The 17,834-nt window shown below is 30.8% G+C and overlaps 1 protein-coding gene across 1 annotated transcript in view; it reads right to left on the bottom strand.

Moving 5' to 3' along the window:
• Positions 1 to 6,188: 6,188 nt before the first annotated feature.
• The window catches only part of LOC107452663 (nephrin), a 219,305-nt gene continuing 207,659 nt past the window's right edge, over positions 6,189 to 17,834 (bottom strand). Inside the window, exons 11-14 of the mRNA XM_016069211.3 lie at positions 14,012 to 14,100; positions 11,893 to 12,016; positions 10,422 to 10,665; positions 6,189 to 6,334 (exon numbers count right to left, since the gene is read on the bottom strand). Coding sequence (XP_015924697.1) covers positions 11,913 to 12,016; positions 14,012 to 14,100 — 193 coding nt within the window. The 3' untranslated portion in view covers positions 6,189 to 6,334; positions 10,422 to 10,665; positions 11,893 to 11,912. The remainder of the gene's footprint in view (positions 6,335 to 10,421; positions 10,666 to 11,892; positions 12,017 to 14,011; positions 14,101 to 17,834) is intronic.

Raw genomic sequence — 17,834 nt, 5'->3', positions numbered from 1 at the left:
TTTGAGAATAAAATTTGAAAAGTAATTTAATTGCAAAATAATTTTAAAAAAAGTTACTTTTAATTATTCTGTAAAACTTAATTAAAATTCATTGCCCAGTCTATTTAACTTGCTTTGCCAAATTTCAAACTTGAATTCATAAGCTCAATACCTCTGACTGATTTAAATAATAATTCAAAGAAAATATTTGAAGTGAATGGATAAAGAAAATCCTTTTAAATGAAACGGTTATAATTCATTTTTCCAATTGAACATTTTCAAAGAAGGCTTAAATTTTAAAATTGATTCTCAGTGGGAATAATTCTATTTGAAAAACTTAATTAATTGTTATATAAAAATTACGGTTTTATTTTTAATTGCAAAAGTCTTTGATGTATTTCAATTTCCCTAATTCCCCTAGTTCTTTTATTTGCTTGTAAGTAAGGCTTATTGTACAGAATAATTTTAGTGTTTTGTGTGTCTTTTTAGCTAAATTATGAAATAATTGGCGATTTGAATTTTTAGTGATAACGGCATAAAATATTTCATTTATGTTTGTTAAGTATGGAACGTGTATTGATGTATCTAGAATAAAACTAAACTTATCAAAGATATTTTCTAAATTTTTAATAGCAGAGAAAAAAATTAATTATATATTGTATTTTGTTAAGATTTTCATATAAAATATTTCTCAAATTTGATCTGTAATTTTTGTTATTTTACTGTTATGTTTGAAATAATATTGGATAAAAACTAAATGTATAGATAGAACGTTTCATTAAAATGATTTATATTGGAATTTAATGCTTCGATAGCTGGTCAAAAATCATAATAATAATTTCACTTATCATTCTTTTATTTAGTTAGATCCATCGTAATTGGCAAGGGACACATTTGATAACTTTTATCTTTAAATTATAATTGAAAATATTATGATACTTTTTATCTTTGGGAAATTTATTGAATTAATAAAAATAAAAACAATTATTAAGTAAGGTTCATATAGAGTGTGCATTCCTTACATTAAACTAAAAAATTAATAGAAATTATCAACTGGACATAACAAAGTATTCCGAAAAATATCATCCACATTTTGCTTTTTATTCTTAAGGCTGCAATTAAGTTCCATTTTTAAGAAGCATTTTTGTTTTGCATTATTATCAAATAAAATAATGAGCTGCGAAGTTCTATTTCGAAAGAGCAAGTAAAGGTTAAAATCATTATCGCTTCAATAGCCCAAAAAAATGTCAAATAAACAATCAACGGCATGAAAACAATTTTACGTACACATTTCACAATTGCTTCATACTAAACAATTTCAAAATTGAAATGAAAAATATATTAATTTCATTTTTTTTGATAATTTTCGAAAAAAAATTACTTTTAAATCCCGGTTGGTTTATCTCGAGTTTAACCTTTCTCCTTAAATTCAAGCTATGCACACAACTGATACAAATATAAATTTGTTTTACTTGAGAACTATTGTCTTAAATCAGTTTATTCATATAGTCTTTTTAAAGATATTCCCTTGTTTGCTTCATTGTAAGCAACACTAATATTGTAAAAACTTACGTGCTTTTCGAACGTCTAAGATTCTTGTACATTTTCTGGAATATAAATTTTCTTTAGCTCCTAAACTTGCTAAGACTTTTGAAATTTGCTTGAAGAAAAATTACAATAAGGTTTTTTCAAATGAACTCCTTTGGCTAAGAAAGAACATACAAAATATATTGTTTACTTTAGTTTTCATACCGGAAAAATATATATTCTAAGAATTTTAAATCAAAACTCTTGAATTTTATTTTTTAAAACAATCTGCAGAAAGGCTGAAAAATATGTATAAAAGAGCTCAATATAACTATATCTTTGTAACAAATAAATGTAATATTACTGTCAAAATACTATTAGAAATTTCCATTATTTGATTTGATGTCTGCATCATACATATACTCTAGCAACTATATTTTAAAATGCTACATTTTTTTAACATTTCTCACCCTTTATCGATATGCTACATTACTAGTAGCTTACTAATATGCCACATTGCCAGTAGTTTATTTTACTAGAATATGCGTTATATGCATGACTATTTGTTTCAAATAAATAAGAAATGTATTTCTATGTGACATAGACAAACTTAAGACGCAACAAAAAAAATTTTTCAGAATAGGAGCATTTTCCTGTCTTGTGTTATTTATTGCCATATTAAATTTGTCAGATAATTTTTATGCATAAATCCCGCCTTTCATTCGTTACACGAAATCAAATTAAATGCTAAAATTATAGTAATAAATATTAAAATGCAAATTTTTGACCATTCTAGTTGACTTCACTACACTCTCGCTACGTCTACCTTCTCTTATAATTGTTTTTCAGTTTTCCCAGTTGCTAATTCGGAATTCTTCTTAATGTGAATTTGTTTCACTCGTTTTTCTGGGTGCTTTTCTTTTTTCAGTCTGCCTGTGTATACATCTGAAATCTTTTTTATGATAAAATTCCATAAATATGCAGCATGTACATCTTGTGAAATCCTTGATTTTCAAGCATATAATGATTTTATTTATATGCTTTCCAATGCTATTTAAAAATCAAATTTTGAATATATATGGGTCATTCTCACGAAAACTGTCATTTTTCAGTTCATAAAATCCCAAAAAAGTAAAGTGAATAAAAAGCTCTGAAACTTTTTATATTAATAGAAATATGTAATGGCATTATAAAGAAAGTATATATCCTATAAATTATACTTAATATTTAAATTAATTAATTTTTTAAATAATTAATTTATAATTAATTAATTTATAATAATTAATAATTAATTAATTAATTTAATAAATAAATTAATTAATTTAATAAATTAATTTATTAATTTTTTAATTTATTTTTCAAATTAATTAATAAGTAAATTAATTATTTTCACTATTTAAAAAGTGAGGGAATGACACTAATAGTGAGGGAATGATATTTTATTTTAATACATGTTTTTATCTAAGTTACATCTACCTAAAGTTTGAAAATGATAACATACTAAGTATATCTAATATTTATTATAATTTAGTCTTATATATTTAATAGTTTTTACAGGTTTGGGAAATAAAATTGGCTGGCACGATTGAACAAAAAAAAATTTAATAATATACTCATCTTGAATCATTCCCTCACTTCAGCGTCATTCCCTCACTTTATACACTAGTGAGGGAATGACGAATTCAATAAAATTTAAAAATAACAGTTAGGCCTAATTAATTTCTGAAGTCAATCACATACAATTATATTCATACAAGAAAGCAACATATAATTATCCACTTTCTCGATGAAGTTGTATTTTATTTTACTCTAAAAAATGACATGAGGGAATGACAAATGTAAAAAATTTTACCTGGTTTGATTCATTCAAATTTATTCCACAGCAAAGCTTCTTTAAGTTGAAGATGGAAACATACTGCAATTTTGTTCTATGATGCCAGTTGTTAACTTCTGAAGTTTTTATTAAAATATTTTTATTCTAAGAAGATTGCAGGTGATAAGAACATTGTTGTGAGGGAATGACGCGAAACACTGGGGACAAAGTTTAAAATAGTGCTGTGTTAATATTTTTATCAGAAATTAAATTTAAAATTGATTTTCTGAATTCTATATTTCAGTATTCTGAAATAAAAAACACGAATTTGTAAAAAAAAAAATTTTATTTCAGAAACAATTTTTTTCTTTTTTTAAATCAGCAGTGGGGACAAGTGAGGGAATGACATATTGGTATATTTTAATCACCTAAAATAAATAAAAAATAAAAATTGATATTTTTATTTTTATTCTTTTGTTAGCTTGCATTCCGAAGGACACTTATATATATATATATAAAAATTCTAAATTTTAAAAACTGTTGTTTGTCATTTTTTTAATTATTATTTCCCCCCTTTTTTCATATGTCTATTCATATTCATGTTCTTTGTTTTATCTTCAATTTGAACTTATCTAATGAGTACTGTTTTCTTGCAGCTTAGGCGCAATAAATGAAACTTATTGTTTATCTTAACTTTCTTCGTGTTTTCTTGTTCAATTTTGAAACATTTATTCTAATCAAAATTTTTAAAATGTATGAAAACCAAAGAAAAAGTTTAAAAAATTGTAAAAAAGAATGGTAAATACAATGATGGTTAATCATTGTATTTATTATTGTTTTAAATTAGGTTAAGTCAATAGGAAAAATATTTCTATCTGATTCCTACTGATAAAGCGCATTTCTCTCCTCCGTTAAATATTAAGCTTCATTGAAATTAAATGAAACTCTAAATTTTCATATTTCCTTAGAAAATTAATAGCCATAACAAATGCAAAAGTATCGAACTGTTTGCTTGTTTATATGAGCTGTTCACTTAGGAGCTTTTATTTCAGCGTAACTAACAGCTCAGTTTGTTTCAACTTTTCGTTACCAACACAAGAAAAAAAATCATCAGTTGTGTAATAATATATATCCCGCAGTGGACTGATCGTTAAGACACGGTTTCCAGCAGATCACTGAAGTCAAGCATCTCTGGCTGTGGTCAGCGTGTGGGTGGGTGACCACTTGGATCAGTCTGCGTAGGGACCGCGGGGTGCGGTATGGGTCCTCGTTAAACTGTGCTACCGTAAAGTGCTCGACTTCGAGTGTAGGTAGTTCAGCTACCGAAGCGGTGGTGCCATCCCCTCTGCAGAGGATCAAAATTGTGATGGCATATCTTCGTATCATCCTCAGGGATGTTTCCCAGACCGTCGCCAATAGGCCATCGTGCAGCTCCAGTGCGACGTAAAGGAACTACTGCTACTGTAATAATATATGCATTTTTGCTTTGTAAAATATGGAATTAGGAATCGCTGATACCCCCCATTGTGACCTAGTGACCGCTGATCGTTTATAAGCAAAATGGCGTGTATCTCCACATAAGTTAGAATGTTAATCAACGTGAAGTTAATTAAATACAACACCGTATCGCACAGCGAATTTTTATTGAAATATAATTCTTTCTCGACAAGGTCTTTTACTTAACGTAGATTTATTATTTATCTTTGTATTTTATTGTAATCGTGAAATATTTTTTCTTTGTGTACCTGGAAACTTTCATAATTAGTGTGTTTATGTTCTACATGGCTTCACGCCTATCTTTGTGTTAAGAAAAAATATACAGTGGAAGAATTGAAATCTTTGTAAAATGATCTTTGTGTAAGAATATAAATGTGTCACTTAAAATAATTGATACTTGACGGGCTTGCTTTACTTGAAATCAAATGGAAATAACAGTTGCTAACGTAAACAAATGCCACGCTTCAACAAACAATCAGAATCATGATACCCACTCTACGTCACTTGCAAGTATCATATTGCCATTGAAAGCGCAACGTATTTTCTAAATGGGAAAACAAATAACGATTTATTTTGTTTAGTAGAAGATCTTACTTTACTGTAGCGTTCTGATCAAGCTTAAAATATATTGATTTTGAAATAGAAACTTTCATGAATGGAACCGGGAAAGAAAATAAATGCACCATCATTGAAATAATATTTTTTAATATTAGCACATATAAGGGTAAGAAATGCCCGATATTTTTCCGATATTGGCTCTATATGGAATTTTAGTTTAACATATTTTATATCCATTATTCAACCAATATAGGCCCTATATAGAATTGTCCATTTTACCCGACATTTTTCAGCCACTTTTCATCCAATATTGGCTCCACATGGAATTGTTATTGCTCAATATTAATATCCATTCTTGGACCAATTTTGAAAAAACTAGACATTCCTATATTGGTCCCTCGACGCATTTTCTTATGACTTATATTGAGCCAATTAATGTAAAATTATTGCTGGGTTTGTTACGGTGTATAGTTAGAAGCGCTATAGTGTTGTTAGGTTTCAACGTCACTCATACGATTGGAGTCATGGGTGCGATTCTAGAAGGCAACTAAACAACTCAACGTATGTATGCAGAAACATAAATTCTAGATCTTCTTAAATTGGAAAGTTTTTTAGTTAGCTGTGACGTTAAAATTGGATAGGAGAGTCTCAGTACAGGCGCTGTCAAAGATGTCTGACCAGTGTTCGGATATACAATGTGGTGTGCAATCAGTATAATTATAAGAGATTTACAAACTTGAAACGCAAAGTATTTCTTAGTGGTTACTTCCTTTCGGAGTTTGAAAGTTTAGGAATATTAAAAAAAAAATACAAATCACATACGAAAATAATTTTATTTCCACTTACAACATCATTTAAAAACATTTATAGCATTAGCAGCTTAAATTTCTCAGGAAAAAAGAAAGATAAAATTCTCCTTGAAAATAGAAAACATTTATTTCAACCAGATTCCTTCTTTTCCTGTAAATAAAAAATAGTTTTCTTAATTAGCCATTTTTATAATGTGTCTTACACATAGGGGAGCTAACTAGAAGAATTACTAGAGTCAAAGAAATAAAGACTGCAATGGGTTGTTTAGATCAGTTTATGTAATTGAACACGGCATTATTAAGATATTATATATAAAAACTTGAAATTTACAGCACTTCCTTGAGGTGGGTCTGGCCACCATCATGAACTTACTGAGGTGAATTGAATCAAAGAAGGACGAAATTTTAGCTTTACTACCTAGAGAATCGAGGCATTATTTACAGCTTATTTTTTTAAGCTGAATTGAATGCGATCAGAGTCAAGCTTATACGAATAACGATTTTGGAGTTATAAGCTATAGAATAAAGTATATATAAAATAAAAATTTTACGACACATATTCACTTAAACTTTTGATAACTTTATTTAGTGAATGAAAGTATTGTGCCTTGAGTCATTTTTCAACTGAATAAAATAAAAACAAAATAAGGTTGTTAGTTAAGTGTTTGCTGCCATGAGAAGTACAGGAATGTACTTATACATGCGTGTGACTTTACTATTATAGGTATAAGGTATTGTTTCTTATGCATTTGGTTCCGCTGAAATGAAAGGGATCAAATACTTATGATTTTTAACCACAAGTAACTCATAAATTCTTAACGAAGAGTTGCTTTTAGTCTGATTTAATTTAGTTTTAAAAGCATTTTTGTTTCAATTTTCCAGGTAAGAAAAACGGAGGCGTAAGTGGGAATAAATCAAGCATTGAAAATGTCAACACTAAACTTATTAAATATCTTACGACCTCTAAACTATTTTGCTTACCGACTGAGTTTTGGACCAGAAAGGTTTCGTAAACGTTTTTTTTTTGCACTTAAAAGTCGATAAAAAAATCATTTTGTTTATAAAATATATTATTATAATAATTTTATGCAAGTACATTTTATTAATACGTTAACCGTAACGAAATGAATAGATAGCTGAATTTGAAAAATAACCAACTGTACTGTAAAAGGTAATCAATTGTACAAAACTTAAATTTAGGAATATTCAGAATGTGCAACACGAAAAGAAGTAATAAAAAAAGTCATTAGATTCAGCGCAAAAGGAATACACGGGAAACAATACCTCACTTGTCTAAAAAGTAAAATTTGAAAACAAATACGAAAAATTAAGGAAAAAAGTAAGCATAAAAATAATCATTTGACAACATATGTCAACCAGAGCTTGAGACATTTCAAGTGGTTTTTAGTAAGAATATGTTGTTGTTTCTAATGCGACTTGACACACGGGCAAGCCTGCTTGGTGAAACCGAGCACGTTTAAGGTAGAGTGAGCGTTTCTTGTTTTTCAGTGGCTCCATCTATGGCCAAGAATTCGACTTGTGCCACATCATACGTCACACCCGTTTATAGGGCGGATCCATTCATACATCCATTCATTCATCCGCAGATCGTAATTTTGACCTGAATCAGTGAACGATCGATCTCCAATCCAGTACTCCCAGAGGTATTGATTTGATATGGGAACATGGAGGACTTTTGAGACTCGACAGACTTAACGTGCATCAGTAACTTTACTACTCTTTGGCCGGCGGGGTTCGAACCCACGAACTCTCGGACATGGGCCCAGCGCCCTACCGATCAGGCTACCCCGGCCTCGAGTATAACAATTGCATGAGATATCTAAATTCGATGTCATGAAGTGAATGCTGATTGTGTATTATTGGATCAGTAGCTATCTTGTTCAAACTACTTTCATGGTAATAATTTTAAAACAAATCATATTCGATTTATTTTTTATATGCGCACAAGTTACAAACAGTTTACCATATGTTACTAATTCAGCTCTCGATGTTGGACAAAGCTTGCACATACTTAAAAGAGATTTCGCGTTTTCTTGTAGCATTCTTAACGTTCAAAAACGTAAATTTTTTTGCTTAATTTGCGTTTTCTATAGAAATTGCGCTTAGCATATCCATTAAATTAGTCACTTTCAATATATGCTTTCTGAACGTGGTTTTCGGTTTCTTTTTCTGCAACAGTTTCTGTACCTTTAATATACACTCGCACAAATTAAAAATCTGTTTCTCCTTTTATAAAAAATCTTTGTAAGCTAATGTTAATGTTCTTATGCTGATGCTAAATGTGTGCATGCTATCATTTCACAGTAAATGTTTGTATGCGAAACTAATAGTCATTCTATAATTATCGTTTCAGATTCCTTATTTACGAAATCCATCATGCCTTGTTTTCCATTTTAAAATAAGCGGACTTCATACTCTAACTATCAGATCATATTACAACACAATGTAACTTCAGTGTATCCTTATAACTTGCCCGTTATATATATTATTATATATGCGAAAAGTTATATATGCGAATTATTAATTATTAATTATTATAATGCGAATTATTAATTATTATATATGTGAAAAGTTATTATATTTTAAAAACAAATCAATAGATTAAAAACTACTTAGTAAGTGAGGTATAGTTAATATTTAAAGAAAAATCAATTACGTCATAAATTACAAAAGTGAAAATAATTGACTTGTTTCAACTGCTTAATAGTATGCCTCTATATATTTGAAGAGTTTATATAATCAAGTACATCTTTTATCTTCAGTTACTTGGAACTATTTATTTAATTATAAGTAAAACTTAAGTGTACGAAGCAATAAGACATTTGTGAAAACACTTTCATGCCAGTTTAGTCTAAACTTGTAAATTCAAATCTAAGAATTTGTTTTTCTTTTCAATTTAATTTACTGTCAATGATGAAATAAATTTATTACGGCCCCGCAGTGGACTGATCGTTAAGACACGGTTCCCAGCAGATCACCGAAGTCAAGCATCACTGGCTGCGGTCAGTGTGCGGGTGGGTGACTACTTGGATCAGTCTGCGTAGGGACCAAATGTGTGCGGTATTGGCCCTCGGTAAACTGTTCTACCGTAAAGTGCTCGACTTCGCGTGCTGGTCGTCGGGCTACCGAAGCGGGGGTGCCATCCCCTCTACAGAGGATCGAAATTGTGATGGCATGTCTTCGGATCATCCTCAGGGATGTTTACCTGGCCATCGCCAATAGCTCATTGTGCAGCTCTTGTGCGACGTAAATGAACTACAACAAGTACAACAATAAATTTATTACGAAAATAGCACTTACAGATTGATTTTGTTTTTGTACACATTCAATCGTGTAAGGTCAGAGCCTTTAAAACTTTTTAAATGATTTTATTATCTCATAAAAATTATAGTTTTGAAAACAAAAAAAGTTGTTAAAAAGAACTCGATTCAGACTAAACTCGAGCATTGGCCAAATTAGTTTTATCTCCATAAAATTACTTTGTAATATGTTTCTCTTATTGATTACTTTAATAAAAAAAATGTCTTCACGAAACATGCAATTTTCCACTATCGTAGTACTTGTTTAATAAAATACGCATCAGTACCCTGAGAAAAAAATATGATCATTACTCCCACAATACCGTTAAATTTACCATATTTCTGATTCCATGATAACTCCAAAAGGCACGCTAATTTTTTGTGAAGCTCTTTAATAATGATTATGTTAACCCTCCTGGCGGTGGACCCGAAATAACTCGGGCATGATTTCTACACTTAAAGCGGCAAGCCCGAAATAACTCGGGTTGCCTGTCTGCCTCTGTAGCGGTGGGCCCGAGATTTTGGTTGGTATTTTTTTTCCTTCCCCTACGACCGCCAACTGGGTTCTAATTGAGAGGTGGGGATAGCTGTCATCATAAATCACTATATCAGAAGAGTTGTGAGTTTATTCAAGAGTTCATAGTATGTACGATCATATCAGGTTTGAACACATTTATGAAAATTTTGTAAATGTGTTTAACACTGATAATTTTATTTTGATACCTAAGATCTGTCATAAACATATTTATTTGGATAAAATTACATTAATTGCAAAACTAATTTTTTACAAATCCTAGGTTTTTTTTTCTCTTTGTAATTGAAATGGTGAATATTACAAAAAAACTGCCTTATAATTAGCTGTGAATTAAGCATTACCATGATACCAGAAAAAAATTAGATTTTTTGAACTGAACTTACTCAAAATGTGCTTCTTTCCCCTTTACTCTTTAAAATTTACGAAGTATTTAGTCTGTATTTTACTTTGTTCAAGCAGTTAGGTTCGGTTTTTTCATCACTTCCGTTTTTATTCGTCGTTCAAAGATTTGATACTTGAGACATAATCAGAATCATCGTTACTGGGAGCTTGATGATGTAGATGAAAGAAATGTTAGAAGTTTGCACTTATGGTGTTAAGAATGCAAAATTTAAAACAATCTTGCATCTGAAAGAAATTTAAAAATAATTAAGCACATAGCAAGCTTAGGCAAAAAGAAAATGTTGCTTTTGAAACAATAATTTTTATAGCAAAATTCAAAATGTTAATTTCTTCGACAATTTTGCTTTCTTTTTGGTCTTATTTTTTTTGAAAAAAATACTAAATTTATTGTTTTTCCTTTTGTTAGAGTTAAACACATTTAAATTAAATTTATCTGCAAAAGAAATAACAAAAATATATTTTTCGTAGTGTAAGTTAGCAATTTCGAATATATATATATATATATATATGTATATATATATATATACATATACACTCTATAACAAAAAAATCAACGCACCAAGAAGGAGTTGTCCGATTAAAACGAAAATTGGTGGATAGGAACACAATGTACAGAATAGTAAATGATTAAAGTTTCAGAACAATTGAATAATTTATTGCAGAGTTACAGTAACAAGTTCAATAAGGTGTTGACCCGCCTCTAGCCTGGATATAAGCTGTCACACGGCGTGGCATAGACCGATAAAGCTCCCGGATGGTCTCTTGTGGTATTTCCTGCTAAATTCGATCCAATTGTCGAGCAAGCTCATCAACATTCCGTGCCAGATGCAATCGCTTTCCCATCACATCCCAGTCATACTCGATGGGCGAGAGATCTGGTGATCTGGCAGGCCAAGGAAGAGTTTGACAAGCTTGCAGACAGTTCATAGCTACACGTGCCGTATGTGGTCTGGCATTGTCCTGATGAAAAACTTGCCCTGGGCGCTGCAGAAGGAACGGTAGCAAGACAGATCCTAGGATGTCGTCGACGTACCGCTGTGCAGTAAGTGTACCTCTAATGACGAACAAAAGGGTCCGGCTGTCAAAGGAAATGGCACCCCAGATCATAATGACTTGGTGAGGGTCGGTGTGGCGTGCAATAGTGAAGGCAGGATCCCCCCTTTGCCCTGTGCGTCTCCAAACACGTATTTGATTATCGTCAGGACACAGTTGGAAGCGGGATTTGTCGCTAAAGACCATACGCCCCCAGTCGGCATCATTCCAGCCTGATCTGTTCAAAACACTCATGCAAACGAAATTTCAAAGCAATCGGATGATTGCTTCTTGTTGCGTCGGTTTTTTTTGTTATAGGGTGTATATACATATATATGTATATTGTATATATTATGTACTTAATACCTTTTTATTTTTATGTTTTACTGTGATATATATATAATTGCATTCCATACTTACATCTAAAGCGTTTAATGGTGCTATAATACAGTATGTTTGAATTTGTGACGAACAAATGTTGTAGATGGAGAATCCAGTTTTGGTGACGATACAACTTCTTCTATTTTTCCACTCATATAGAAAACTGTAATGCAAAATTATTATTTAAAGTACAAGAAACAGAATAATTTTGTTTCATTCAAAAAATCAAAAATCAAAATATACAACAGAAAGTTTCTCTCTTGAATGTAACGGAGATGGAGGGAGATATTTTAGCAGTTAATGTGTTAATAAGTTAGATGCAAGTGAAAAATTCGTCTTTTAGTAAAAAAAATTCATACATAAAATATTTCTGATGGAAAGATATCAGATTTTTTTTAAAGTTATTCAAATATGTTTTTTCAAATAAGTAAATAAAACTATTATTTAATTCGAATCTAAATATAGCCAATTAATAAATTCTTTGTAACTTGTACAAGTAGGTAAAACAATATAATTAACATTATACATTCGGAAAAAAATATTTCCTAATTAGACTATTGAACAAATCTTGATCTGTACTTCGATAGTTTTGACGAAACTCAAATTTTAAAATATTTTTTTGTATGAAATTACTGTTTAATAACAAACATATTCTCAGAGCATTGACATTCTGGCATTCTGACATTTTTTATTCGAACTAAGAGGCTTCACCAACACCCATGATTGTTTATCATTTATGATCATTTCTTCCTAAAATGCTTATATTTTTTGCAAAAAGAAATATTTTTTAGGTATAAGAATTAAATAAAAAAAAAATATCTTGCATAAAACACATTATTGAAGTATTGAACATTTGTTTATAACATTTTTAAAGTATACTGTAAATTATGAATTTTATTTAATTCAGTTGATATTTCATATGCCTCATTCCTTACGAAATTACTTATCCAATGATAAAGTCAAGAATCAGGACAAACTCATTTCTGATAACTTGTTCGAGACAACATTACGGATATAAACTGAACCTTCAGCCAACCTAACTTGAGACCCAATTTACTTTTAATGTAGCCTCACTCTTTCTTTAAATAATAAATGCAACATTCTTGGTTTTGATATAAGCTACAGAAACAGTTAATTAGAATATTTTTTTACAAATATGAGAGATAAAAGAAGGGAAAACTAAAAAAGAAACATTTTTAATTTCTTATGATGAATATCTAAATATTGAATGCGTCCAAAATTTTTGTTTTTTTATGTTTGTCCAGAATTATTAAATGACATTTTATAAATCATTCATATGGATAACAAGGGTATANCTATTGATATATATATATATATATATATACAGAGAGAGAGAGAGAGAACATAAGAAAAAAACCGCCAAATTTAATAGAAGGTAAATAATAATTTCTGAATAACAGAGATAAATTATAAGTGAGGAGTTATCAGAAACATGAGCAAAATAAACTGGAATTGGAAAGGTATAATGGATAAGGAAAAATATTAAGAAAACATAAATTTTAAAACTACTGGAAAATAATGAATGCTCAAAAAAATCATTGACTGATTCATTACCATTTCTAAAGCATAGAATATTCTCTTTTTTTAAAACTAAATATAATTATTTTATCATAATTAAATATCAAGATTAAGTGTTATAATAAATTTCACAAGAATTTTCTATTTGAATTCTTACATTCGGCGATCTTTTATACTTTAGTTATTCGAATTAGCATTAAGGTTAATTTAATTAGAAGCAGGATTTGTTTTTGCAACATGTGTCTTAATCTCACATCTTACACAATACCGATTTTCACTCGGTTACAATATGCTAATGCTGAAATGTATATTTCATACTGTAACCTTAATTCCAGGAAAGAAATTACTTCCTTTAAAAGTAATCCAAGTGATCCCTCAGTAAATTCAACCAGAAAGTTCATCGTTGAATATTAATAACTCGAATCGCACCAAGAATTTTGTACAAGATATATTAAGCATATGCACAATCACATGTTAAACGCTGCTTAGAGCCAAGAGACGCCAAACTTGAACGCAAAATTCCTGACTCATCTCGTCGGGTTCTTCAATCAAAGCTTTAAGAAGAGTTGGAACTGGCTTAAATGAATAATGTATTAGAAAGCATGGCGTATTTGTTTACCGTCTGAATCCACTGATAAAGGAATTATGTCGGGACCCTTTTCATTAGAATCTGGTGCTTCTTCGAAATCCTTCTTTATTCCTTCACATCTGTGGGGAGAGAAGATATATTAGAGAAAAAGACGTTGGAAATGGAGATTGATTGTAAGTTACACAATTCTTTAATTCGCTTTAAGAGTTTGAATTGCCTGAGAATTCTTTGGAAATTTATTTAAATATTTCTGTTAGTGTAATGATATGCAAATCACTCTGGGTGAAAGGTTTTTGCATCAAATAATAGTCATGTCTTAGCTTGTTACAATTTATGCACTCCCTGTTATTTTAAACCGTTAAAATTTATCAATAACGAAAACTTTTATTATTACTTTGATGTTTCAAAGTAATAAATATTTTCTTTCCTTTCTTCTGGAGAAGAAATTTATTTCTTTAATAAGGGAACCTTAAAGAAAATGTCAAAACAAATTAAAACATTTGTTTTTACTAGCGAATACATTTATAAATGTTTTTGTTTTAATTTCTCTCAAGCCACTACCCGGAAATTGTGGTGATGCTTTATTGTCAGAAAAATTCCCAGAATTCAGAAAGTTTTAGTTTTAATTAACAATCACTAAATAAAATATTTTGTAAAAGGCATAATAGTTTGCAGCTCTGAATTCATTATATTCTTATCTTTGTACATTAAAATGATACAGTGTTCATATAGATATTCAGTTTGTTAATAAATTGAATCAATGGAAAGTTTTCGTATCGTAGTTACAAACTAATTAAAATAGAACTGAATGCTTCTTAGATTTTAATGATTGTAAAAAATATTTGTAAATGTTTAAATATTTTTACTTCTGAGTTCAGACATAAAAAAAATAATCGGTAGCATTTATTTGCTTCCTTTACCAGCAGCATATATTTTGCAGGCTTTTTTTCCTCATCACGTGAAATCAAAAATTAAATCTTCAACTAATAATGTTCAGTTCGTTTATCATCATAGCCCTGATTTTTAAGTGTTTAGTTCCCCAAGTATGCTGCATGCTGTTTACATCCAATAATTCGGAATTACACATCTGATTAATTAGCTTACTGATTGTTTACATGTCTTTAATAATAATTCCAGATTCCTTCATTATATGTTCTTAGGGCACAATATATCACTCGTGAAATATATATACACATGTATCTGAGTCTCAATGCTGAGTTTACGACCACCCAAGTTTAACTCGGTAGCCTTGTTATTTGAACTCCAACACAAGACAAGGAAATTCCTGGATCAAGCATTGGAAAATACTAGCTTTCATGGAATGCTTTTTGAAGGAGCTAACCGCAATTTACGTTACACGGAGAGAAAACTTACGAAAACCTCCTACGGATATCCCGATGGCAAGGATATTCTAACCCATGATCAATCCAACACTGAAGATATTTTATGTCAGCACTATGGTCAGAGCAAGCCGAGAGCATAATTTGTATCAACCAGCCATCCCTAGGATTCGAATCTAGGTCACCTCTTAAGGTGACAAAGGACCTATCCCCTGAACCACTAAGGCTCCTTATACATATATCGTTTTATATATATATATATGTGTGTATATATATCAAAACCACGATCCTGTCTTCTAAATATGGTAGAAATTAATTATTCGAAAACACCTAGCAATATGGGAGTCAAAACGCTGATCCAAACCAGCTCTGAATTGTTTTTTGCGCAATTACAATACCTTTGATGTTAAGAGAATTATAAAATTATGCTTAAACTTTTATTGTAATTGATGTAATTACACTGAAATAAAATATGAAAATGGCATCTAATAAATGATTGTCATATCATAAATAGGCATTACATATTTCGTAGTTTCGAAATTAAATTAATTTTTTTTATCAAATTTATAATCCATTTAAAAGTTCTTATTCCCCTTCACAATTAATCCTTTACTCAGCACAATAATCCCTATCTTACTAATTTAATCCCTTTCTAAATAATTAATTATGATGCAAAATGAGTGGAAGTCGATCTTTAAACTTTCACTCTTCAACCGCTTTTATATTAGCAAAATATGTTATTAGATTTATTAAAGAATTTTATTATTAACGAATTTTATTATTTTTATTTATTAACGAATTTTTTAAAGCTTCTGCCTCACCAAATTTTAAAACAGCCAATTAGTTTAGATTGTAGATTAGTTTGACTTTTGAAAAGCATTCTCAATAAAGCATTAAATATAAGATTTCTCATTTTCTATTCCGTCAATTAATAAATCTATCTATTTTACTTTTCATTTGATACGAAGCTTTGCTTGAAGTAAAAATTAGCGCACACAGAAAAAGCTGTCGGAATGAAATGAAATTTATCATACGTAAGTGCTACTTTGATGTAAGTAAATGATTAAAAAATCAAAGCAAAATAATAATTTATTGCAGGAAAAAATACAAAGGAATGGAACTTTAAGTACCCCGTTGAACCACATTTAACACGAATACAGAATGCGATTTGTTTGAACATTGAGGCTTGCAAGTTCCTTCCGAGGTTCTGCGGCATATCATTCCACAATTGCTGTAAAAACACCACTAAATTAACTCAGAGGCTATCCAACTTGTCGTTCCATGTGGTTCCACATATGCTCGTTCGGTGACAAATTTGTGCATCCAGTAGGGAAGCGTGTTAATGTTACAGAGGCATTCCTGTGACATCTTTTCTCTCGGTGGCCAAGAATTCTTTTTTTTTGTTGAAAAATGGCTCTTGTGGAGCCCTGTTGTGAGTGGTAACACATGTGGCTGAAGAAATTCACCAACGTAACATTAGGCTGTCATGTCACCGTGGATCAATGTTAGGAGTAATCGTGAGGCGTCTTGTGCGATGACATCCCATTCCATCACGCAAGCTGCAGATTCGGTACACAGCTTTACTGCGTAGAAAGAGTTAACACACACTCAGACTTTTTACAATTTGGAGTGGAGTCCCCCTCTACGGGATTAGAATGCAACTAATTGAAACCAGGCGGTTTTGAATGAAAAATTCGGATTAAATTTGGACAATGATGACCATCGAGTACGAGTCCTGCATTCGCTGTACAACAGCATACGACTTCAACAGATGTGATGGTATAGGATGCCATTGCAATATCACATAATCATCCATAACATTGCTCCACAATGTCATGACAGCGTAGTGGTACGTCCACGACATCTTTCAATCACATGTGTTGCCACTCATGGCAAGACTCTCAGAAGCTATTTTTAACAAGACAATGCTCGGTCTAACACAATTAAGATGTCACAAGAACGCATTCGCCCCCTTGCAACCCTTCCCTTGGTCTGCTAGATTCCCAGGTTTGTCCCCGAATGAACCTATCTGAGACTTCTAGGAACGGCAAGTTGAAAAGACTCTTAGTTTAGTTGATTTTGAGGCGGTGTTTCTACAGCAACTATGGAACGAAATGCCACATTATATGTTACAAAGGACTTTAATGCCTCAATGTCCAACCATAGCGCATCCTGTATTCATGTTAGAGGTGGAGCCCGAAAGGGTACGAAAACCTAAACGTATTTCTATCTTATTTTATTTTCTTATTATCTATCTTATTTCAACCTCGTTGCGAGCACATCAAAACTACCCAAGGAAGCGTTCCTGTACGTCTTACACCTGCTTTAAATTGTGCATAGTATACTGCTGTTGATATGTTCAATAAAGTGTTTTTTCTTGCACCGGCAGTGACGTCATACTTCGTTTTTCGCATTTTTCTCGTAAACTATGGATTGTACAGGAATGCTTCTTTGGGCAGTTTTTATGTACTCCCAACGAGGAATCTAGCTGTGCAGAGTTTATGCGGTCGTTT

This window comes from Parasteatoda tepidariorum, chromosome 7 (assembly GCF_043381705.1).
Source record: "Parasteatoda tepidariorum isolate YZ-2023 chromosome 7, CAS_Ptep_4.0, whole genome shotgun sequence".
In the NCBI taxonomy this organism is placed as follows: domain Eukaryota; kingdom Metazoa; phylum Arthropoda; class Arachnida; order Araneae; family Theridiidae; genus Parasteatoda; species Parasteatoda tepidariorum.
Note: the sequence above shows the minus strand (reverse complement) of the source record. Positions and strands in the feature narration are given on the sequence as shown.